This window comes from Erithacus rubecula (genome assembly GCF_903797595.1).
Source record: "Erithacus rubecula genome assembly, chromosome: 17".
Taxonomy (NCBI): domain Eukaryota; kingdom Metazoa; phylum Chordata; class Aves; order Passeriformes; family Muscicapidae; genus Erithacus; species Erithacus rubecula.
This window is the reverse complement of record NC_136669.1, coordinates 12,809,747-12,833,811: the sequence shown is the minus strand read 5'-3', so window position 1 is coordinate 12,833,811 and position 24,065 is coordinate 12,809,747. Positions and strand designations below refer to the sequence as shown.

The window sequence follows — 24,065 nt, the reverse complement described above, 5'->3', positions numbered from 1 at the left end:
CTCACAGAAGAAACACATGAGATACCATCTCCATATCCCATGGAGAGAGGCACGAGAGGACAGTGCCCTGCATTGCAATGCAGATTTGGTTCCCAGCAGGCTGGGATGGGTTTTGGATAGGTCAAGCAAAAAGCCTGGGTCCATTCAATGTTCTAGCAGGGTAAAAGACTGTTTCCTGGTCAGCCTGGAAACAGACCATGGTGGATACACCTTGGTGAGCAGCTGCAGACACAGGGCTTCAGCCCATTCTGGGCTTCTGCTCAGTGTTATGTTGCTCCCATTGAATGTTATGATATCACCAGTGAATTGGCACATGAATTAGTATGAGTTCATTAGTATATGAATCAGTACATGAGATTATAAAGTTCAATATTTCCCCTCCGTATTGTGTAGACATTTCGGAACACCCCTGCCTGAACAGTCAGGTGTGCGTAGAGCACATCAAGATGAAAACACAGAGACCATAGCTCGCATTTCAATTGTTTATTGGATTTTGCAATGATTGAGCCCCTGCAGCAGGGATTTAAAGAGCTGCCCAGGAAGGGGTGATACCCCAGAGCCTGGCAGCAGGGCTGGGCTGTGGATGGGCCTCCCTCACCCTCTTTTGGGGTAATTTATCTGTACTTCTCTGTCAGAACAGAGGAAACACTGGACAGGAACTTGTCCCACGCAGCATGAACTTCTGGGCTGAAGTCCTTGGGATAGTGGGCAGCCACAGAGCACAGGATACAGTGGGAAAGCAGCTGTAAGGAAAAGCAGCATGAAAACCATCACAGGAGAACCAGGTATCAGTGTAGGGGTCTGCAATGGACCTTGGGCCCAGAGTGCTTAGGGATGACAACTATGTGTCCCAGCCAGGCAGTGCTGCTGCCTCAGCTGTGAGTGAAGAAGCACAGTTGTCTTTTGTATAGGGCAAAAGGCAATTTTTTTGGTGTTTGATCCCACTCCCTCTTCCGTGTTCCTCTTCCTTCCTCAAGTGCAACAAAGTGGGACTGTTTATAATTTATTATAACTTTATTCAAAACAGGTGATGGATCTTGATGTGTGAGGCAGATTCATGATTTACAGAAAAAGCAGCAGAGATTCGAGTCTGTCTAACACAAATCACAGGAGCCCCCCAAGTAGTTCTTTGCCTGCACTGGACCAGAACTTCCATTAGAAAACCCAACCTCAGGTTAAAAATCATATGAGAAACAGACTGTGCAGCACAGTCAGGGATCAAGCTGCCATTAACCCACATAACCTGTGGTCTCTAACTTTATAATGGCCATTTCCACCCCTGAAGATGTCTGTGCTTGCTCACCTTGAAGTTCACGGGGTCCACCCTGAGGATGTAAGCGTGCAGCTCGCTGAGCTTGGCCAAAGCCCGACGGATGTCATCGATGTTCTTCACAGCCTCCCCAATGGCACTCATGACCTTGGAGCCGTGGCCACGGAGCTGAGCTGAGCCCTGGCTCAGATCAAAGTGAGGGAAGTAGGTTTTTGTCTGGGGGTAGCTGAAGAAAAGCCTGGAGGAGAGCATGAGGAAGAAGGTCAGCAATAGAGATGGTAGGAGGTGGTAAAAACTCAGAACAAGTGCAGTGTAAACCTTCTGAAGCACGTGCAGGTTTGACGGCAGGTTTATCTGCACATACTAGTGAAGAATTAAGTGTTAAAAAATATTTAAAACTTAATGTATTTTTTGGGTTTGGTTTGGTTTTGTTTGGTTTTGTTTGCAATAAATAAAAGTCCCACTTTGTCAGCTATTTGTCTGTATTATGTTATAACCAAGTATCCAGGACCTTCAAACTAAAATGAACAAACCAGAATTGATATAAATGGTACTCAGGATGCTGAAAGGAGAATTACAATACTTTATACTACACTGTAAAGAACATTTAAATAATTTTGACTAACATAAGAATTTCTGATAATTTCCATATCCTTTTATGCCAGTTTGCTTTATTGGTATGGACTTTGAATTACTGTGCTATGCTCCATGCAGGGGGTCCAGCTGTCCAGTTTGTTACTTACCAGCTGGAGAAATAAAACTTGAGCATCCAGAGAATTTAGTGGCCAGTTATTCTCTTAATACTCTTAAATACTCTTTCTCTTTTAAAACTGTAAGAGAAAGTGTATCACTTGTGCAATAAACCACTTCAAGTTTATCCCCTAACAGCGATAATGGTGTTTAGGACACTGAGTATGGATGACTTTGGATTCCTCACCACTGCTTCTGGCTATGAGTTCTCCTTTATGGCTATAGGGAAGAAAAAAACCTATTAAATTGTTTAAAAAAATCATGGTTTACTGCTAGACTGTGAAACATTTACAGATATAAGTTCTGAAGATTATGTATCAAGCAGCACAACACTTCATCTTCTCTGCCCAGTCCCAGCCTGCTCTCACTCACCCAAGTTCTACATGAGATGCATCCCAATAGCAAAGCCCTCTTTGGAGGCCTGCTGGGGCCTTACCTCTCCAGTGATTCTGCCCCAATGGCATCAGCTTGGGTGGCCACCTTGGCCCAGATGGTGACCACGGCGGCTTTTTCGGCTTGGGTCAGCGTCATTGTGCAGGAGCTGCTGGCTCTGTCCCCTTGCAGTGACCGCTCAGAGCAGGTTTGGACTCTGCACCATGGCAGCCCTGGTTATAAAGGGGAAGGGGGGAGCAGAGCTTGGTGCCTGTCCACACTCATTGGTCACTCCAGAGGGCCCCTCATGGGCTGGGGGACGCTTATCTCCCGAGAAGCAATGGCTACTTTGGCAAGGGTCAGCACAATGCCCTCCTTGCCTGCCGGCCTTATCAGCCTCTTGCTTCTTTAACTAATGGCTGTGTGGTCCAAGGAAATTGTCTGGACACGTGTGAACACATGAACAGAGAGATAATGCTGCAAAAGTCCATTGATGAAGCATTAGGACACATCTTTAAGTTGAGGAGCATGTGGACTCCGGCATACTAAGGAGTCTGGGGAGGAATCTGCATTTCCTCCCTTGGTTGACAGATGTGAACACAAGACTCTGGGCCTTTCTGACCCAGCCACTTCCAGTATATGTGGCTGCATCATGTGAAAAATTTCACATAAAATGTCTTTAGGTAGTTGTAGGGACAGGCTGGGAGATCTGTAGTGTAGTTCGGAGAAGAAATTAAATCCTAATTTTTTTTAAAATGCAGATTTTGTCATTTGCTTCAGGAATTCACTTTGCCAGCCTCTTACAAAGAATTAGGGACTCACTTTACAATTGCTGTCTGCAACAGCACTGGTAATAAGGATTACTTTGTATACAGGAATAGAGAGTTTGTGAAATTGAGTACGGTGCTAGAAAAAAGTGTGTGTGTGAGAAAGCTCAGTCAGATTCCTTTTTTGTAATCCTCAGATTGCACACTTTTGATTTCTAACTGTGTAATCTTACTCTCAATTGTCCCCTGCACTGTAAAACAGCCCTCAGCACTCCAGTTAGTGCTGGCTGTGTTGTGTTATGTGTTGAACAGGCACAGGAGCTCCTAGTCCCACAGCAGATGGCTGGTACAATCAGGGCATGGGCCCTGGATGGGTGAAGGACCAAATAAGCAAAATTAAAACCAGCACAGGTCTGTAATCACAGATAAGTGGGCAAAGTGTCAAAGAAATACCCTACTGGAGATGGTTGCTGCAGAACCTCTGGGAGTAAATATCCTGCCAGCACATAAAGCAGAGGTAAATCTCTCTGGCATGCTGATAAACTACAGCAGCCTCAGACATCACCACTGAGAGCTGGCAGCTGTGCACAGAGCACTGGCTGGCACAGTCAGAGGGGTCAGATAGTGTTCTCTGCCCAAGGAGCCCTGCACACTTGTGTGGAGAAGGTTGGTGTGTCTCAGCCAGAGATGTGTCAGCATTTGACAGCAGCACTACCCACGGCCACAGAGGGTGTTCCCCAGCCATGGTCATCCTGCTAAAGGGATCCCTTCTAGAGATCTAATGATCCTTGGGTTGTGCATGGACTGGGGCATGTCCAGCCCATGGATACCTGTACCAAAGCACAGGTGTCACACAAGAGCATGCACTGGCCTTGGAGCCCCTCAGGGGCCACAGGGAGCTCTGCTGTGCTGCTGGAAAGCTGCTGGCTTTGAGGTGGCACGTGTGTGTATGTGTGTGTGTGTGTGTGTGTGTGTGTGTGTATGGCAGGGATCTCTTCTGTGCTGTCACATGGGGATAGGTCTCTCCCCTCTGGGTACACTCCACAGCCTGGAGGATTTCATCCATACACTACAAAGAGACACCACTTTCCTGGGGCTGTGTCTTTGCCACTGCATCCTGGGTTTAGGTGGGAACGAACCAGTAGGCTCAGAAGGGTCAGAACCAGGGATTGGGATCAGACAGCAATTTCTGTATCCTCTGGTGTCCCCACTTTGCTGGGGCAAGTGACACTTGCAGAAGGGCTCTGACCCACCCCCTGTACTCTGCACTGGGCTCTAAGCTTCTCTGCATGCCATCTGTCACACAAATTAGAATAAACTTTGGGCTTTCCCAAAAGGCAGGTGCAAAGCACTTGGGGACTCTGAGTCTGCAAGCTTGGCTGGGCTTGGGGATCTTGAATTATCATCCCCTCTGTGGAGGCCAATGACTCCTCTGGGATTTCATTTCAGATTGTGTTCAGTGCCACAGCTCCTCCTCAGTTCTCCTGACCATGGGCTGGGCAATTCACTCACTTTAAGAGGGGATATAAAAGCAGACTCATCTGAGACCTGAGGAGAACAATTGCTTTACCATAGGGAATATTATCAGAGGGCTCTTTGTATACCTTCCCTTTGATAGTGCCATACACATCCCCTGAAAATCCAGAGCCCACTCTGGTTACACAGATGCAGAGCAGTGCAGTCTCCAGTTCAAATGCCACTGCAGCATAGATAAAGCCAGGGCACGGACAAGGTGGTATCCAGTTTATAAACTTAAATGGATGGTAGTGCCAAGAGAGGCTGTATTCATCATCCCTTGCTACACACATTTCCAAAACTTGCAGTTTTCCCATTGAAAATTTACTTTGAAAATATAGATGCTCTTGTGAAATATCCATTTACATAATGTTTTTGCCTCCTCCCCAAAGCGCTGCCTCTTACCAGACGTGTTGCATGGCAAGGCTCCAAGCTCTCCTCAGTGAGAGTGCTTTTAATCAGGGGTTACTCAACCAAGCTGTGACCCAGATAAACACAGGGATAAGGCACATTCCATCAGGACTCCTTCCTATTCTGTGTAACCTGGGTATTATTCCCCTGTGACTGCAGGATTAAGGTTTGTGTGCACACAGAGTGATGTCTGCACAGGAGGATTCATCATCACCGAAAGGAATTTGAATTCCTTTTCTGGGGGTTACTCCTGCACTATCACAAAAGCCAGAGCAGCCAAAGGGTGACAGTGGTTTGCTAGGAGTTCATTGCTCACTCAGGATCAGGGCTGTGCTGGGGACTGTTGTGGGAGCTCCTCAGGAACAAGCCTGGAGGGAGAAGCCTGATCCTCAATAACACGTGACATGGCAAATGACTGTCTCTGGCTTTGCAGGAACCTCTCAGCCAAATTCCTCATTCCAGTGCTCCAGCTACCCATGGGGTAGTGACACAAGGGGGTCCTGGCCTCAGGAATGCAAAGAGCTGGACAACATGATTGCTGCTGTTCCTATGTCACAGGGCCAGTAGTGAAGGCATGTCCTCTGGGAAACTCCACTAAACCTGCCCTCCTCTCCTGCTGCTGCTTCTCATGATGATCCACAGCTCCACTGCAGAATGTCCTCCCTTGGGCAGATCATGAATCTTTGTCAGGAAATCACCAAAGGAATTTTTTTTTTTTAATTAATGCAGGTCTTTTAAAATCCAAGATGTTCCAAAAGCTGGCTACCAGAGTTTCTCATTTTAAACAGCAGAAGCAAGCAACAGTGTTAGCTAATTATTAAAGTGGGATTCTAATTTCCTACAGCCCTGACTGCAAATCCAATTGAATGGCATCACTGTGAGACCAGGGATAACTTTCTCCATGGGCCTGTATTATCCACAGGAATTGCCTTTCCCTCAATGAGAATGCTACTGATAAGAGGGCACCTATATCTTCTATAACTCAGAAATATTCAAGGCATATTAAATTTTGAAAGCCTGAAAAGTGGAGTCTAAATCCTGGCTTTACTCTTTAATTTCCTACCAGGGCTTGAAGAACTTGCAACCATTGCTTTAAATGACAAGGCTAACTACAACTAAATGCCTAAGAGCTGGGAATGACAGATAGGCCTATAATTTATTATTTAAGAAAGCAAAATTATACTTTGGAACAGACATACTGAAATTTTAACGTGACACCCCAGTGCTGGTGTACAGGGAGTGCTCTGCTGTGATAACATGACTGGTCTTTAATCACCCCAGGACAACTCTCTCCCCTCAGCATCACTTTCTCTTGCTCTATTATTATCACTGGCCTTGTGCAGAATGGCCCTGCAGATTACACCCTGCTGGGGCTGCTCATCTCCCTCTCCAGCCACCCAGCTCTGTCCCCTGTGCCTGGGAGGACTGCAGGGCAAAACCTAGAGTGGGGACATCTCAGAGTGTCCAAGTATCTAAGTAATGCAATGAAACACAGAAGAATTGGCAAAAACCCCCAGGGGATCCTCAGATAGAATTGCTGACAACTTCTGATCTTAGTTAAATACAAAAAATATCAAGGCATCAAGACTGCTTCCAGGGGAGTAATGTCACCCTTCCTAATCCAGAGGCACCGGAGCAGGGTGTATCAGAGCTGTGAAGTGAACATGAGCTGCAAGCCCAAACCAGCCTTTCCATGAGCACAGGAATCCCACAGGTCTGACCTCCACAGCTGCCCTCTGCAGACACCTGGTATCATGGAATTGTTAACTTGGAAAAGCCCCCTGCAATCACCGAGTCCAACCATTAGACCAGGACTGTCAAACCCACCAATAAAACATGTCCCAAAGTGCCGCATCCACATGTTTTTTGAATACTTCCAGGGATTGTGATTCCATCACTGCCCTGGGCAGTTGCAGTGACTGTCCACTCTTCCATGAGGATGACAACCCGAGGGGGTGTGGGCATGGAGGAGATGATGAGCCCTTGCTGCTCTTTGCTACCAGCTCTCAGGAAAGTTCTGCAGTTAATGACTGAAGGGGCTGAAAGCCCACAAATAACCCAAAGCGGTCCAGAATCTGGCAGCCCCTGTGGAGGGATCCAAGGCTGGGACCACTAGGCACTGTCAGGGTATGGGGCTGAACTGGGGGCGCTGGGCCAAGCTGGGGGCACTGGGCTGAGCTGGAAGGTGCTGCTTGCAGCCACTGGAATAAACTGCGAGTGTGTGCAACAGGGAGTGGTTTCCATGGGGCACTGGGGTGATGGAGACAAAGTAGGCGTCAGGTGCTGGTCGGAACTGGGGGCACTGGGCTGTGCCGAGAACAGGGCTGTGTGTGAAGTGCTGGTCAGAACTGGGGGCATCGGGCTGTGTGTGAGGTGCTGGTCGGAACTGGGGGCACTGGGCCGCACCGGGCACAGGCGGCGGTCCCGGCCGCGCTGTCCCCGCCGGTGCCGCCAGCCCCGGCCCCGCCGTGTGCCGGCGGAAGCGGAAGGCGCCGCGGCCAGGCCCTTCCTGCGGGAAGCCCGAGCCGAGCCGGCATGGGCGAGAGCACCAGCCCCATCAGCGTGATCCTGGTGAGCTCGGGCAGCCGCGGCAACAAGCTGCTGTTCCGCTTCCCGTTCCAGCGCGGCGCCGAGCACCCCGCCGCGCAGGACAGTAAGTGCCGCGCCGGGAGCTGCGGCTGCTCCGCCCGCAGCAGCCTCCGCCGGGGCCTGGCATCCTCCCGTGGGGGGCCGGTACTCCTCACTTCCCTCACGCTGGCCATGGGTACCCGCACCCCTCACACTGCCCGTGGGTACCCGGTACTCCTCACACCGTCTGTGGGTACCCCTCACACTCTCCGTGGGTACCCGGCACCCCTCACACTCTCCGTGGGTACCCCTCGCACTGCCCGTGGGTACCCCTCACACTCTCCATGGGTACCCGGTACTCCTCACACCGTCTGTGGGTACCCCTCACACTCTCCGTGGGTACCCGGCACCCCTCGCACTGTCCGTGGGTACCCGGCACCCCTCACACTGTCCGTGGGTACCCCGCACCCCTCGCCCACACTGGCCATGAGGACCTGGCACCCCTCACGACTCCCCATGGACTCTGCAGCTCCCAGCCCTTGCCCTGCATGGGCTCTCAGTCCCTGCAGGTGCCCTGGGACCCCTCCCATCCATCCCAATGGAACCACATTAGTGCCAGGTGTCATTACCCGTTATTAAGGCCCCGGGGCAGGTGAATCCCCTGCGGTTTGGGAGCTGCAGGGGAAGGAGGAGGCGGGATGAGAGGACGGCTCTGATTTGGAAAAAGGGTGTAAACACTATAAACTTTAACCAATAAGGGGTAGGAATTACAAAACTTCAGTGTTATGAATAGTGTGCTGGGGGAGTGTTATTTTCTCCTGGAACAGGACCATGGCACTCTTCAGGTTGCATCTCTTACTTTGAGGCACGTGTTTTGGACAGTGCTTGTGACTGGACTGGGACCAGTATCAGTGCAGGGCCTAAAGGTGCTGCAGGGTGATCAAGCTGTGGGGTTTGGGCTGTGTCTCAGGAGAAGTTTGATTCCCCTGCTTAGACTGTGAGTCAATTTGTGAGGAGAGAATAATCTCTAATTCCCTCTCCATTTTATAGGTAAAATATGAAAAGTTTGGTTGTTTTTGTTTTTTTTTTTTCTTTCTTTATTTCTTGCCTGACTGTTTCTCTGCCACTTCTCTCCTGCTTTTTGTTGGTAAAAAATTTCCCTTCCTGTGACTGTGAGGGCATTATAATTGTCCCAAAACCTGAGCAATAAGGAGGAAAAATGCATTGGTCAGAATTTTACTTTTCACACTTGAACTGCAAACTATTACCTGTGTCAGTTTCACTGAATGTTTCACTTTCTCCCCTTCATCCATTGAAGGATAAAAATTTTCTCCTACTTTTTTTTTTTTTTCTTTTGAGTGAGAATAGGAAAACATACAAACACACATTAAGCAGATTGTTCCTGGGTAAATTTACCTTCATTCTTTGCTTCAGACAAACCAAGGAGTCGATATGCTGTGAATGGCTCTGGGGACAGCACAGAAGATCAAGATGGGGACTCCAGGTAGGAGGGAAAACATTTCTTCTGGTCTAAGAGGTTGAAATGGAGGAGACAGCATCCTGCTCTCTTGCCTCCTAGGCACATTTTCTTGGACTGTATGGAAGACAACCTGTCCAAAAAATGCTTTAATATCGAGTTCTGAACAACTTAGTGCTTAGTAAAGAGGGCTGTCTCACGAGGGAATGCTGCTGAATCTGTTATTTTCTGGGCAAGATATAGGTCCTTGTCCACAGCTATTCTGTGCTTGTTGGAAAGACAATATTACCCTTTCAAAACTAGGAGTATTAATCCCTTGGCAAAAACCCACTTTACCTGCCTACTTCTAACTGGGTATATTTTTCAGTTGCCTCAACTTCTTCCTTAGCTCATGTAATGGTTGTATGGAATTGCTGTGCACTAATGAATAACTTATTTTGTTTCTCCAGACAGAGCTGCTTTTGTGTCAGTGGACTGACATAGTGGCTCAAAAGGAAACTGAGACTTGAAGAGAGTTTTTAAAGTACAGGAAATCAGAGGGTAACAAATGCACTGAAAATAGGCAGTGTGGTGTTCACTATGTATGGATGGACCCTCCAATTAGTTTTTGTTGAACATTTGAAATCTGCTGCATAGTTCTAAGTTTATCACTACTAGATATGAGATAAATCTGGGAGAGAAAAAGGTTTTTTGTGTCTGCAAGTTCCACTTGCAGATCTTCTTTGTGATATGTATTTTAATCTCCAGTATTAATAATAAAGGGTAGTTGCTCTTCTCTTTTATAAGAGTACTAAGGATGTAATCATCACTTTCTCCCACACCAAAAAAAAAAAAAAAAAAAAAAAAAAGGTAAAGTTGTTAACTTTGTGACAGAGAATGGTTTAACTGAATTTAAAATCACCCAGGTGAATGTAAACATCATCAGTTAATTTGGTTTTCCACGACTGGGATCTTATAAAAACACATTTTGCTTGAGGTCATTTGTATCTCTTCCCTCTTCTGATGCCTTTGAAACCTTCAAATGTGACCTTTGGTTGTGTGTCCAGTGAGTGCCTTCTGGACAGGGCACAGCTCCAGGGGGATCAAACCATTTGTATGTTTGGGAACTTGTGACTGGATTTCTAGACTGGGCTGTGGACAGCAGGAGAGCTCAGAGCACACGTTTGCTGGTTATCCCAGGGGTTTCATTGGTGGCTGTTCAAACCCCTGGCTCTAGAATTTCCCTAGATAGATTAAGGTGGTGTTGGAATGATATCAGCTTCTGTCTGATTCTTGTTGCCTCTGCTGTTTTGGCAGGTTGGACAAAGTACTTAAGGTGTGGCTGTGTTTACTGGATGTTGCTTGTGTTGCTGAATTAGTGTGAATATGTGTTACTGCAGTGATGTAGGAAAAGCTTTTATCATTTCTATTGATGGTCAGGTGAGAAAAGTGCTGGTATTTTCCTGAAACAGATTTTTAAATTGAATGTGCTGGCATGTAACCTTTACTAAGCAAATATTTAGTATTTTTTCATTGTTGTGATGTCCAGAACACTGGGCATGAAATTTCTGCTTAATCTCCTAGTCAGGTATTTGTTGCTAATAAAAGATTTTTTCAGATCTGTCTATATCTCCCATGCACGTGAAAGAGAAATAGAAGAGCAGAAGCATTTCTCTTGCTCTGAAAACTTATTTATTTTAGATGCTGGATATTGGAGTCCAGCACGCTGCTGGTGCTGCTTACATGGCTGAGCATCTACTTTCTGAAATTCAAAGTCCCTTTCAAAATTGTTTGTTTCCAGTTTGATTATTGAAAGCTTTTTCCCAGCAGCAGTGTAATCATCACTCCTAAGTTCCCTGCATCCCACACAACTGATGCAGCAGTTAAATGTGTCCTCTTCAGTGGTACCTGCTAGAAGAACATGCTGATGCTTTTTATACAGTGAGAGCTGTTAATTTAAATTAGACAAGAGGAACTTTGTTGGTAAGGTTTGTATTTTTCACTGACTGATACAGGTGGAAAAAGTATGCAAGTTTCAAGTACACAGATGGTTCTTTCAGTAGAAGACAAAAAGACATCTTCAAAACTGTTCAACAGATTGCTCCAACTTTGATTTGTATCAGGCAATTTTAAAAGAAACAGAAGTTGGTGCCTTGGAATAGAACAGATTCCAGGGGGAGAGTGGAGGCAGAAGAGTGCAGATCCCCTGGAGGGAGGGAGATGCACCTGCTTTGTAAGTTGGGAAAGGAATGGATTTGAACTTTCATATGCCATGAAACCAATGTCATCACTGATTTTTTCCTCACCAACATTATGAATTTTTGCTTCAGTTTTTGTGTTTCCATTGAAGATCAGGTTGTAGAGACCAGGAATGGAGCAACTGGCTTTGTGAGAGCCATTCCTTCAGTGGCAGTTCCATCCCTGTAAGATCCTTCTTGTGCAGTGCAGCAGTTCCTTCCTGGACACTCCATGGAGACAGTTCAGCAGCATGAATCCTCTCTGTTTGCTGGTGGTGATGATTTTCTGTCTGAAATTATCCACAATAAAATAATTAATAAAGTGGTTTTGTATTCTTTTTGGAAGACTGCATTGAGGAAGAGTTGGAAAAAGATTCCTTTTAATCCCTGTGTGCCAATAGCACCCATGGGTGTTTTTGGTTGCACAAACTGTGGAGTGGGCAGACTGGTAGGTTGAGCTGATGGTATATGGCAAGTTTGATAATGTTTAGGGTTGTGTTTTTCCCACTCCATGCTCAGTACAAAGGTTATTCAGATTTATCTTGTAGCTGCAATAGTTCCTAAGAGGGTTGGAGTCATCCTTTTTTATACTGGATGACTGTCTTTTTAATTTATTAACAATGTAGCACCAATTGTGTCCTAGGTAAGATTTACTGTTGCTTTTTCCCCTGAGCTATTGAAACCAGATCAATTACTTTGGAGCTGACCTTTCCTAGAGCAGTTGAGGTGCATGTATTTGTTAATGCTCTCAGGAAGGACAAAATCAGATCAGTTTAGGTGCCTTAACTCCATTTCCATGTAGCATATTGGTAATTGGATTTATTTTAGCCTCCAGGCTCAATTTCCTGGTCATTGTTAGGCTTTTTGTTTTTTTTATAGACAATGGCAGCCTATTCATGATAATCCTTCCTCCAGGTTACTGGGGTGTGTTTGCTTGTATTAATTTCTGCTCAGTGGAGCCGTGTTTGGGTCCTCAGAATACATATTTTACTTCCTGCTGAAAGCAAGTTGAGCAGCAAAAGTGTTTGAGGTGGCCATGCAACAAAAAGGTATTCAGAAGACTGTCACTGTCAAAACAAATTGCTTGTCAAGTGTCTCTTTGTTGGCTTTTCTCAGCCTTTCATCATTTGCACTTTTCAAAAACATCCTTCAGTTTCTAAGTGTTTTACCAGGAATACACCTCCTCCCAATGTTTATGGAGATGCCTGCCAATCTTTTTTCTTTCCCCTGAAAAAATGTGAAGCAGTTACTCCTTTGAAGCCCTAGCATAATTCTATGTTAAATTGGTTTAAAAGATATTTTTTGTAGTTTTTCTGAAGGTGGTATAGCCAGCAGCAAAAATTCTGATGAGGAGGCACATATAGTAACATATGTTAGAGCAGACTTCACATTTTTAGTAGCAGAGCTGACTAGCTGAAGTAGTTTTAGCAAATTTAACAAATGCTTCTGTTACAAAAAGTCCAAGTTACTGACAAACAAGGATTTGAATGTCCCTTTCTAATAAACAGTAGTTCTCCTGTGATAACATTTGTTTCCTCTATCCCTCTTTCACTGGACTCCAGTGTTCTTCCTTGTATTTGTTCTGAAAGGCTTCCTTTCTGTAAGCCTGTGCTTTTCCATTCATCCACTCATTCCTTGAAACATCCTTCCTGTAATATCACCCCATTGTGTAGTTTGTCATTTAGGTTCTCTGGGTTCTCTTTTCAACATGACTGGCAGAAATCTACTGTGTTTTCTATTAAGTAATTGTTGGAGGTTTTCAATTTATCTCCCCTTTCTCATGTGAGACAGTATAAAGCTTTTATCAGATTCATTTTTCAGTACATTTATGAAGTTGTTTCAAGAAGCAAGTCCTTTTTTAATCTTAATTGGAAGAAAAAGTGGCAGTTGACTATTAAAATGAAAAAAGGTGTTTCTGATATACAAGTGAGTACAGGTGCTAACAGAGTCCTGCTCTGAACACCTGTTGTAAAGAAGAGTTTAGGATTCTTTGCCTAGAAAGCTTTTTCAGCCTCCACTTCCTAAGTTGTGCTTATTGCCTGGGTCACAGAGAGGGGCAGAGAAGGACTTGGTGTGTGTGCTGTGAGTCTGGCCAGCCTTGTGCCTGCTGTGTGGACGCCTGCAGGAGCAGTGGTGGCTGTGTGTGCCAGGCCCTTCACAGAATCCTGCCACAGTAGACACTTGGCATCCTCTTCTCCCAAGTCTTGTGGGTGTGGAAGCACTAGAACCAACTGGGAAGAGCTGTGGGTCGTTTGGGGGTGCATGGGAGGTTCTTTGGTGGAAATTATAGCAATAGTCTAAGAAAGAACCTGAGGTTTAGAATCTGCTCTAAATCAGGCTGCAGCCTCCTCTGTTTCTGTTCAGGTAAGCATGAATTAAGAAGTGCCAAGGAAATCAGCTCCATAAATGCTGTGTGCTGTGGAAAAACACATGGCAGCAGCCACTGCTAGTGCAAGAACTAAATTACCTTAGCCTGTTTTCTCCATGTTGTCAAACAGCCTGCAACGTGTCTCTGGAATTCACCTTCCATTAACTTTTGACTCTCCTCAACATTTATATTTCCTTTACAGGAGTTTAACCCTTAATAGTTCATCCTAGTTTTTAATATTATCTCTTTTTTTTTCTTTTGTATTTTGTGTACTTGCCTCGTTTATTTTCTTTTGTTGTGTTTTGTTTTGTGTTTATGGCCATGTTCCCATTTCAGAGACCAATGTCCTCTAACTGATGAGCAATTGGTTTCAGGGTAAGACCAAATGTTCTAAACAATCACCTTTGTCTAGAATGGCTTTCTTTTCTCACCCATCCTTTTAATTGTGCTTTTGTTTCTGGTTTCTGTTTTACACTGAATGATGAGAAAATTATATGCTAAATCACAGTGTCTGTAGGAAATGTGTTGCTAAAGGTTTGTGCCAGGGTAATTACCAAGGTCCTACTAACATTTCTGTGCTTCCTGTAGGAAATCCAGAATGGATGTGGCACTGTCCCTTCTGTGAACTGGGAAAATATGTGAGGCTCTGGGCATGCAACAAGTATAGCCTTGGCATTGTAGTTATTCCAACAGTGAGCCCTAAATCAAATTGTTTTCTGAGGAGAAATGACTTGAAAGTTCAGATTAGTGGGTAAATTATTTAATCCCAGGGTAATGATGGAGAGTTCTTTAGAGGACCCAGGTTGGAGCAGCTGTGCTGGTTCCTTGTTCTTGGTGCTCCACTCAGCTAAGTGGGATGATTACACACATAGAGGGAAGAGTGCTTAACTCAGAGCCCCAGAAGGAAAGAAAAATAATGCATCCCTAGTCCCTGCTTAACATAAACCTCACCTACATACTCAGATCCTGTTCTAAACTACTTCAAAGAAAAATTCTTTATAAAAACCTTGCTTTCAATTCCTGTGGCATATAAAAACTTATAATCCATTCTTGGGGAAAAAATTGAATTTATGTTTGAATCTTCTCCCCTTCTTTTCAGTGTGCTGTTGCTATGTTGTGCTTAGGAGAGGAGCAGTAGAATATTTTTGACGAATCAAAGCTTTTGTTTATTGTAGATTCTTTCTGCCTCCTGAATTCAGAAGAGGTTTGCTTCCCCCTGGAATTCACAATGCTCAGACTAATATCATAAAAGGAGAAGGGTTACTGCCCAACTGCAAAACCTAATCTGCTTCTAACAAACTCTTGGGCTCTGAGAAGTCAGTGTTTTCAGGTTATCTAAACATATCCCAAAGATGGGAAAATGTGTATTGAAATACTTAAAGTAAAAGTGTTATTTTCTAAGATGAGGTGACAAATTAAGTAATGGAAATAATGCATCTGCTGTTCCTCAATTTCCCTATTGTCCTGAGGCCTAAGAAATGTCAAAATTATGTAGAGCACTGGGGGTTAAAAAAACCCAGACAGCAAAACTGTAAATCCAGGCTGTCAGAGGAGGAGAATGGGACTGGAGTGCAGGTGAGTCTTGGGAGAGCCTGTGGTGATAGGAGGTGCACCTGTGTCAGGATTATCTGTCCCTGAGCATGTCCTCTGGCTGCAATTCCACTACTCTCCCAGAGAAGACCCTGCTATGAGAAGATCCTGAGGACTTTCCAAAAATCAACCTTTTAATCTCTTCTCCCCAAAGAGCCACATGCAAGGTAGGGCAGACAGGACTGTTGATATCAAGAGCTCTCCTGGGAAACTGCTGAATTCTCACCTTTAGCACCACATTTATCTGTTAAAGGATCTGCTGGTGTAATTCCTTGTGGAAATTACCAGAATTATCAATTGATCAGCTCCCAGGTATCCTTTGCCAAAGCTGGAGGAGGGAAGGGTAACTAATTTCTTACCAGGAAGCTGACATTTTCTAGTTTGCCCTCCTTCTCCCTTCACCCCCCTAAACATATGCTCCTTTTGGATCCACTGCTATTCCCATCTTCCTGGCTCCATGATGAGCCTATTAACGAGCAGCTGAGCAGGGCAAGAAGAGGAGGAGAAGCTCACTGCTGTCATGGTGAATTTTTCTTTATTTTTTTATTTTGAATGTGGTTTCCATGGTCTGTCAGTCCAGGTCCTGGTCCAGGTCACTTTGCCCTTTCTTCCCAAACTTCCCAAGTTGTGCAGCTCAGTGGCTGAGGAGCATGAGCTCAGTGGCCCCAGGAGTCTCTGGCTAGTCTCTGCTTGCCCTTAGCTTGGAGTTTGGAGCAGAGGAGTCAGGGATTTGGAAGTTTGTACACAGCTGCTCCTTCCATAAACCACACATAAGTAGTGTGGTCAGGTTGACCTGTTTGTACAAGCACCAGGTGCTTTGGCTGTTTGGACCTGTGTGGTCCTTCATGTCCAGTATTTGTAAATAAAAGAAATTCCCCCTGTGTCCTTGAGTGCATTTGTCTTAATTTTTGTAGTACTCCATGACTCAGAGGGGAGCAGGACTAAGGTACATTAATTGCTCTTGTGGGCATAGAGGCTCACTTGTGGCAGAGAGATAAGGTGAGCACAGCACACACCCATGCCTGCCCTCCTCTCTGAGTGATACTGGGTTATCTGGGATACCTGCTTGCTCTAGGGGGATGGTGTGGCAGGGACACACAACCCTGAGTGCAAATACAGAAAGTGAAATAAACATTTTCATTCTTAAAAACCCACTCTCAGAAAATGGTTTGAAATTCGTTTTGTTAAATAGGAGCCTCTGGGAAATCAGATGAGGAGAGAACTTGTTGATAACAAGCCTTGCACTGCTCCTATTGAGCAACAAGTTTACTCTAGAATTTGAGGTCCTCTTCACTGTGGGTTTGGGCTTCACTGTCCCAGGGGACACCTTGAGGAAAACAGATGTTGGTAGACACTGGACCAGTGCTGTGAGGCCATTGGAGAGAGCAGTTGTGGAGTTCTCCCTTGTCATACTGAAATTTTTGGCTGGTTGTGCAGCAGTGACTGTTTCATAGGGCAAACCCCTTGTAGATACCTGTTTTCCTGTCTGAGAGCTGCTGCCTTGCCCCCACCAATCCAGAACAATTCAGTAACCCCATGGCTGGGCATGGGAAGGGCCTGCCCTGTCATGAATGTGATTTATCAGATGAGAAAACCCAGGTGAGGCCAGGCAGCTCTGGGAAGGTGCCAGTGGTCTGCTGGGCACAGCTTGAGATCTGTTAAGTGAGGAGCTTGGAATATCAGTGATGAGCTTTGGGAGAGGAAGGACAAGCATTTGGCTGTGTTTCTTCTAATTGAATCAGCTCTTTCTTGTCTTCCCCTCTGCCATACTGGGTGGCTTAAAGACTTCTGTTGTGCTTGAGTGACAGGCTGTGTCAATATGTAGTTGCTTAGTAAGTTAATTAACCTGCAGCTAAATCCAAACAATGGCTAACTCCAGCTGTTTTTATATTTAAGCAAACTGCATCTAATCTTTTCAATGTATTTTGCTGAGCATGTAATTAAATGAGCATGACCCTGCAGTCTTTGTTGTGAATGCTTCCTGTTTTATAATTGTGATGATCTGAGGGATGTAATTTAGGGGTCTTAATTTTACATAATTGGTGGTACTCCAGGTACAGCAATCTAGTCACAATTAATAATGCCTTAAAAGCTTTGGAATTAAATATATCTGGTGGAATATTTTGGGGGTGTGCTTTTTGAAAACTGTAATAACTTCTGTTTCTGCTCTTTAAGGTTTTCAGATGTCATCCTGGCAACAATTTTGGCTACCAAGTCAGATATGTGTGGCAAAAAGTTTGAATTGAAGATTGATAATGTTCGCTTTGTTGGCCATCCCACCTTGCTCCAGCATGCCCTTGGGCAGGTACAGTATGGGATCCCTCTGGGGACCTGCCTTCTTCACAAACTGCCTGGCTTTAGTGAGGAAACCTGGAATTCACAGTGTGCATGTTGGCTTTTGATCCTGGTTTTACCTCCTGATGCTCCAAGCTGTCCTTGACTTACTTCTGGGTCAGTGGAGTGAGTGGCAAGCTGAGGGAGCTGTCAGTGATCACAGAAACTCTTCTGGTTACTGTACAGCAGCAGTGTGAGTAAGGAGTGGCACTCCATCTCTAAAAGCTCTTTCTCACTATTTTAGTTACTGCAAGTTAGCTGTTAGCACCTCTAATTAGTGTGGCAGTTAAAAACCCACCACTGAAAACCTTCACAAATGTTAAAAATTGCATCAGCCTTATTTGGCTTTTAACTCTTCCTGAGGCTGAAGATGATCCACGAGACTTAGATGGAATATGTAGGATGTTGAAAGAGATGTAAAATTTTCTTGTGGACCAAGTCAGGCTGCTGTTTGCATTGAGTCCTTCCTCCATGGCTTATGGTTTAGGTGCTTACAATGAGAGCAGTTTTCTACCTGGGCTATGTTAAAGGCCCTGCTTAAATCCAGGAAAGAATTCATGTGCTTCTGTGTTCCAAATATTCCCTGTTCCTTCTTCCTGATCAACTGCAGGAATGACCTAGGCTATGGTAATTTCTGAATCCAGCACTTATCCCTGTCACTGAACTGTTTTGGTCTCATTTTTCATTTAATTTGCTAAGTCATTCCTTTTTTTAGGGGAAAAAGAAGTCTGCTTGCCAATTCTCTCCTGCTTTCTAGCTAAAATTAGAGGTGGAAACAGCTTGTTGGTAACTGCTGCTTGATATTTAGAGGACCAAACTGTTTTAGTCCCAGCAAGAAGTTGGCCTAAGTCATCAAAAGATGCTACTTTGGGATCTCATTTGTGAGTCTACAGGAAATGTCATGGACAATCACCAAGACTCAGTCCTGAAAAGTTTAAACTGTCTTGGAAGACAGGATTCAAGTGTGCCCAAGTGGTGCAAATCCATCAGCAGCCCCAGACAAAGCAGGTGATGAACCAGGCCCAGGGTCTGTATTGGACCCCAGCCAGGAGCAGGAGACAGGACAAGGGTGGGATGTACCTGACCAAGGTCCATCCAGGAGACAGGCACAGCTCCAGGCCCTGGGCTGAGCTTAAATGGAACTCCCAGATCATGGACTGGAGGGGGGTGTGTGTAATGGGAACCCAGCTGGGGCTGACCTGGGCTATTAAGAGCTTTTGGTACCCTCAAGGCTGTTACAGAAGTGACCTGTTCTCCCTCAGATAATTTCCATTTATTTTACTAATCTTGTCTGAAAGGCCCAACTTCCTAAATGTGATGTAAACGAGGTTGAAAATTTGTATTTGAATTTTTTTTTGCCATTTATTATTGTACATTCTTTCCAGTCAGTTTAAATGTCACTTCATTTCAATTTGTCTAAATAAAATAGCATCTGGGCAAATAAACAAAGTTATAAAAAGCTGTAAACACTTTTTTTTATTCCTTCTGAAGGAACTTCTCTTTGGGTGTGTCTTATCACCCCAGGAGGCACCCCAGAACTTTCTAGAGTCCAGAATCTTCCAGATGTGCAGCCATCTCTGCAGGTTTGTGTCAGTCTAAATCTGGAACCCTCCTGCAGTTAGGAGGAAACCAGATGGAGCTGCTTTTCATGGAGCTCAGTCAGTGTCTGGAGTAACAGCAGTCTCTTCCTTGAGTTTCCTCAGGAGTTCATACTGCAGTAAATTAATGCACAGGACAGCTCAGCAAATTCTTACTCCAGTGAGATTCAGGAGTTATAAGAGCACAAATATTTAATCCTGTGTGCCAGGTTGCTTTTTATGTAGCAATGTTCTGGATTCTTCAAATTCCTTCAGCATTTTCATTCCCAGCTAAATGTTCTTTCTTTTTGTTGTTGTTTTTTTGGGTTTTTTTCTGGCCTTGAGGTGATATGAAATCTAGCCTGCATCCCAGCTGATGTTAGTGGTGGTAGTTTCTCTGATTTTAAGGAAGGAACAGGATCAGTCCTTACACTTGGAAATGCATAAGAAGCCCTGGAAGCTGTAATTCCAGAACAGATAAACACAGTACACTGCCTTTGCCACTCTCCCATCACTATCTTTCTGACAGAATGTAATTTTCACTTTAGGGGGAAAAAAACCCCAAAAATATGTATCACCTCATAATTTTCTAAATTTTGAGACTCCTGAGTGCCAGCAGTCAGATTTTGGAGTTCAGTCCCAAGCAGTTCACTGCTGGTGCTTGGAACCTGTTGGGAAGAGCAGATGCTGCTCTGTGTTTGCCCTGGCTCAGGTGCTGCACATTCTTTGGGTTGAGACCAGCTATTGTTTAGCCTGGCAGGTCCCAGCTGTTTGCACTTGGGATTGGGTGGGTGTTGAGCAGGGAGCTGCAGGGGAGGTGGGAATGTCCTCTGCATTTTGTGCTCCATCTTGTGGTGATATGTGCTCCCTTTGGAGTTCGTCTGGCTGTGCAAATTCCACTTGCTTGTTCCAGCTCCTGTTTCTTCTCACTGGAAAGTTTCAATCTGCCTTAGGGATGGAGCTCTGCTACAAAGAGAATAGAGGGGCTGGATGATGTGTTTGAAATTCTGCAGGAAGGGAAAAATCAAATCTTTTATTTTACTATTGCTGTTCTGGAGCATATTTTATCTGATAAAAGCAGCAGCTCATAAAAGGATGCAATTTGAATGGGGATTTTAGGAAAGGAAGAATAGGTGTAGCCTGAGATGTGAAATATGTGGAATTCTGTTGACAGTATATCTATCTGACTATATATATATATATGTATATATTTTTACTAAAGAATTTAAACCTTAGGTCTCTAATGATGCTAAATATAATAACATAGACACTAAGTAAGAGTGCTGACTTAACTGACACTCATTTCCATGCTTGTGACCAAAATCTTTGGTTTGTTTTCACAGCTGCTCAGCAAAGGCAGCATTGTAGAGTAACTGTGGCACCCCAATAAAAACAAAATCATTGTTCTATTTTTTGCAAGCATGTTTGATGTTATAAATTGACTTCTCTGGTCTCTTTTCTCACCTTGTTATTTGACTAGGGCTTTTTTTTTTTTTAATTACTTTCCCTTTGTTAGTGTCTCCAGCTGCCACTAGCTGATGGGATTTTCTAAAATATATTTTTCAGGTATCCAAAACTGACCCTTCACCAAAGAGAGAGATGCCTACCATGATTCTGTTCAACGTGGTGTTTGCACTGAGGGTAAGGACTGTCTGCATTCCATCTGACTGTGGGATGTGCTTTGGATTCATGAGAGAATGCAGTAGGCTCCCACTCCAGGCTTGTTTTGTGATTAATGGCCAGTGTTTGCAAGCTGCCTCCTCTCAGCAGTGAGGTCACTCTAAAGGGAGAGTGCCAGGGAGCTGCAGCTGAGCAGCTAAATGAGAAGATGATACAAGAAGAAGAATAAAGAGGTTTCAGTGCTCAGCAAAAACCTGGAACAAATAGTTTCTGCCTGGAATTTTTTCAGGTTTCCTCTATTAACTAGATGCTGGTGTTAAGGGATCCTGACTTGGTTAATTAGGTGTATAAAGCCCTAGAAATTTCATTATGTTCAAGCATTAGTTGGTTTCTATGCTCTGGCTTTGTTTTCCCAGTCCACACGTTGTTTAAAAATAAAAGAGGGAGCTGGAATGGTCATCTTTATGGAAATGGTTGTTTTTTGCTTGACTGGATGAAATGTCATAATTTAAAAACCTCCAGCTCCCTGCTTGTGAAAGGAACTTTGTTTTCTTTTTAGCACTAGTACTTCTCTTACCACTGGCTTTGCAGTGGTGACATGGACATGGCCCCAGCCTGCATGGCTTGTCCTCAAGTGAGGAGCAAGGTTTCACCCAAGACAATTACCTAAATCAAGCAAGAAATTGTTTACAGTGCTGGGAATCCAGTATTGCTGTGCTCTAGGGCACTCCTGGGTCAGGGAGTGCTGAGTTTGCAATGGAAGACTTGATTTTAGATTTCACATGTGAAGAGATGTTATTTTGTGTGTTGTTTTGTGTTGTTTTGGTGAAATGTTGTAGCCCTGTGCTTTGCTTGCAGGGAAGTGTCTGCAGATGCACCTGCAAACACACACATTGATGCACACTGAGCCATGTGGCAGCAGAAGTGTTGAAACCAATGCTCTTTCATTCACAGGGAGGACCAGCCCACATTTTTCTGGAATCTAGTTTCTAGTGCTTCTAGGAAAACTTGCTTTCTTTGCCCTTCAGCCTTGTGATGTAATTGTGTGTGTGATGCAGCACTAAATCCGTTTGCCAGATGAGACACTCTTAGTTCACAGGGAGCAGTCAGGTTTCTGGAGAGTGTTGGGCAAGAAGCAAGTGGAAATTTTTCCCTAGGATGGAGTAGTGAAGTGCAGGAGGTGGGTGGAGGCCCTCAGAGATAAAGATGAGTGTCCATCTGCAGGGGGCAGACAGAGTAGGCAAAGGCCCAAGTGTGATAATCAGCACTGATCCTGCTGTGTTTGAGCTTCAGGGCTACCAACATGGCATGACTCAGCAAGAACTGGAGTAAAAAACCTGATGAGTCACGGTTTGCTGTTTCTGTGCCAAGGTCACTTGCCAGAATTTTAAATTCCTTTAAATGTCTTAACAAACATGAGGCAGCTGCTGACTCATGCTGGAGCTGCTGAGTTCCCCCTCACCCCCTTTGGCAGCTGTACTGATGTGATAGATTTTTCCAGCACTTTCTTTCTGGGACTTTCATAAATGCAGTGTTACTAATAAGCCATATTTGTGATTTTTTTGGGAGCAGAAATCCAAATTAATTCAGATTTGGGATAAAAATGTTGGTCATGAGCTGGTAATTATTAAATAGTTATTGCCTTGTCAGTACATGGGAAAAACACCAGTGTGGCAACATGGAGTTAGTGGGACCTGTTAGAGGCACTGCAGCCCTTGTGCTGCCAGTGAGTTTAACCTGAGCGTTGGGACATTCTCCCTTTTCAAATAGCTTGACACGTTCTTGTCTCACTGTGTGAAGTTGAGGTCTTTGCTCTCTGCTGGTAGAAGACCCATTAGCAACTGGAAAACCAAACCAGATTAGGGGTGTCCCCCTCCAGGTCTGTTGTTCCTTTGGTGCATTTAGACAAGCTTAGAAATCCAAATTACATTTAAACACCTCTGAGTTTCTGCTTGGTTGTGGGTAGAAAGAATTCTGTTCTTTTTCCAGTCGAGAGGCTGATTTTTGGTATGTGATTTCTGGTACCCCAGTACCTGCTGCATGTCCTGTCTCCTGAAGTAGGGCTGAGTGTCATTCCATGGGCACAGGCCTGTCACTGTGCCTCTTGCTGCTCCCCGTGATCCCTGTATGCAGTCTGCACAGGGAGAGATGGTCAGTTCTGATGCTGACAGGGTTCCACGGACTGGGAGGCAGAGGGGAAGGCCATCCTGGACACCTAACAGCTGGAATGAGGCAAGTGTGAAGAAAACCATCAGTGGGAAGCCAATGGTTGCAGTGCTCAGTGGTGCTGGTGTCCCCGCAGGCCAACGCGGACCCGTCTGTGATCAGCTGCCTGCACAACCTGTCGCGCAGGATCGCCATCGTGCTGCAGCACGAGGAGCGCCGCTGCCAGTACCTCACCCGCGAGGCCAAGCTCATCCTGGCCATCCAGGACGAGGTGTCTGCCATGGCAGAGAGTGAGTGCTTTGGGAGCAGTGCCTCTGGCCAGGAGCCCGCCCTCACACAGGTGCTGCTCGTGCCTGCTCACTTCCCTGGTGCTGGGGTGTGAACGAGTTCTGGTGCTCTGTAGCATTCTGACAGCTTTTCCCTGCGTTTTGCCTTCGCCACGTTTACTATGTCTGTGCAGAGGTGTGAGTTTTAGAGGTGAAGTCATTTCTTTGCCTTCTTTGCTAGGTAAGTTCAGCACAGTTCCTGGAGGCTGTGCACTGGGCCAGCCTCTCTCTGTCAGGCTGGCATGGAAGAGCTCCTGTGTGGCCTGCTTCACCCAACCTACAGCAAGTTTAGCATGCTGAGTTACCAAACCTCTTTTGTGGAAGCTTTACTCTTACATGCTGTTACCTGGCTAACAAACAGTTACAAAGCATTTTTATAGACTGTACTTGGAAAATATGCTATAACAATATGCACTATTTAAGGTGAACTCTGACAGTGATGCATCATCTTGCTGCAAGCATTAAAAATTAAAGCTAACATCTAGAAAAACAAAGCAGTTAAAGTCATCATTCGTAAAATTTGATTACATGTGCTAAACTGAGTTGAGGTTTAGCAGAAGTTGGCAATAATTCACTATTATTATCTTAACGTGTAACTTGAGTTATTGTAAGAGCTTTGAAAGATAATTGTAGATTAAAATTATACAAATTCTGTCCCTGAGATTCAGGTCGATACCCAGTGGGGGAAGAGCAATCTCTTTGATTTGAAGTCAGTTGTTTGCTTTCTTGTTTTGGATC

The 24,065-nt window shown here is 44.9% G+C and overlaps 2 protein-coding genes across 20 annotated transcripts in view; one reads left to right on the top strand and one right to left on the bottom strand.

Moving 5' to 3' along the window:
• Positions 1–312: 312 nt before the first annotated feature.
• On the bottom strand, positions 313–8,265 carry LOC306809466 (hemoglobin subunit pi). Its single transcript, XM_079321010.1, has 4 exons — positions 8,057–8,265; positions 2,457–2,625; positions 1,304–1,508; positions 313–743 (listed from the first exon to the last, which is right to left on the bottom strand). Exons 1-4 carry the CDS (start codon positions 8,241–8,243, stop codon positions 615–617), a joined length of 690 nt encoding a protein of 229 aa, XP_079177136.1. The 5' UTR covers positions 8,244–8,265; the 3' UTR covers positions 313–614.
• NPRL3 (NPR3 like, GATOR1 complex subunit) overlaps positions 7,522–24,065 on the top strand; it is a 41,458-nt gene continuing 24,914 nt past the window's right edge. For 2 of the 19 annotated variants that reach the window (XM_079321003.1, XM_079321001.1), the window contains exons 1-6: positions 7,522–7,738; positions 9,088–9,157; positions 14,051–14,089; positions 17,480–17,609; positions 20,782–20,856; positions 23,138–23,291. In XM_079321003.1, the coding sequence (XP_079177129.1) occupies positions 7,621–7,738; positions 9,088–9,157; positions 14,051–14,089; positions 17,480–17,609; positions 20,782–20,856; positions 23,138–23,291 (586 nt within the window). In that variant the 5' untranslated portion in view covers positions 7,522–7,620. Of the gene's footprint in view, positions 7,739–8,480; positions 8,704–9,087; positions 9,158–11,611; positions 13,711–14,050; positions 14,090–14,136; positions 15,472–17,005; positions 17,137–17,479; positions 17,610–19,160; positions 19,222–20,781; positions 20,857–20,932; positions 22,843–23,137; positions 23,292–24,065 lie in introns of those variants that run through there. The other 17 variants (XM_079320999.1, XM_079320991.1, XM_079320992.1 and 14 more) reach the window with 14 other exon arrangements.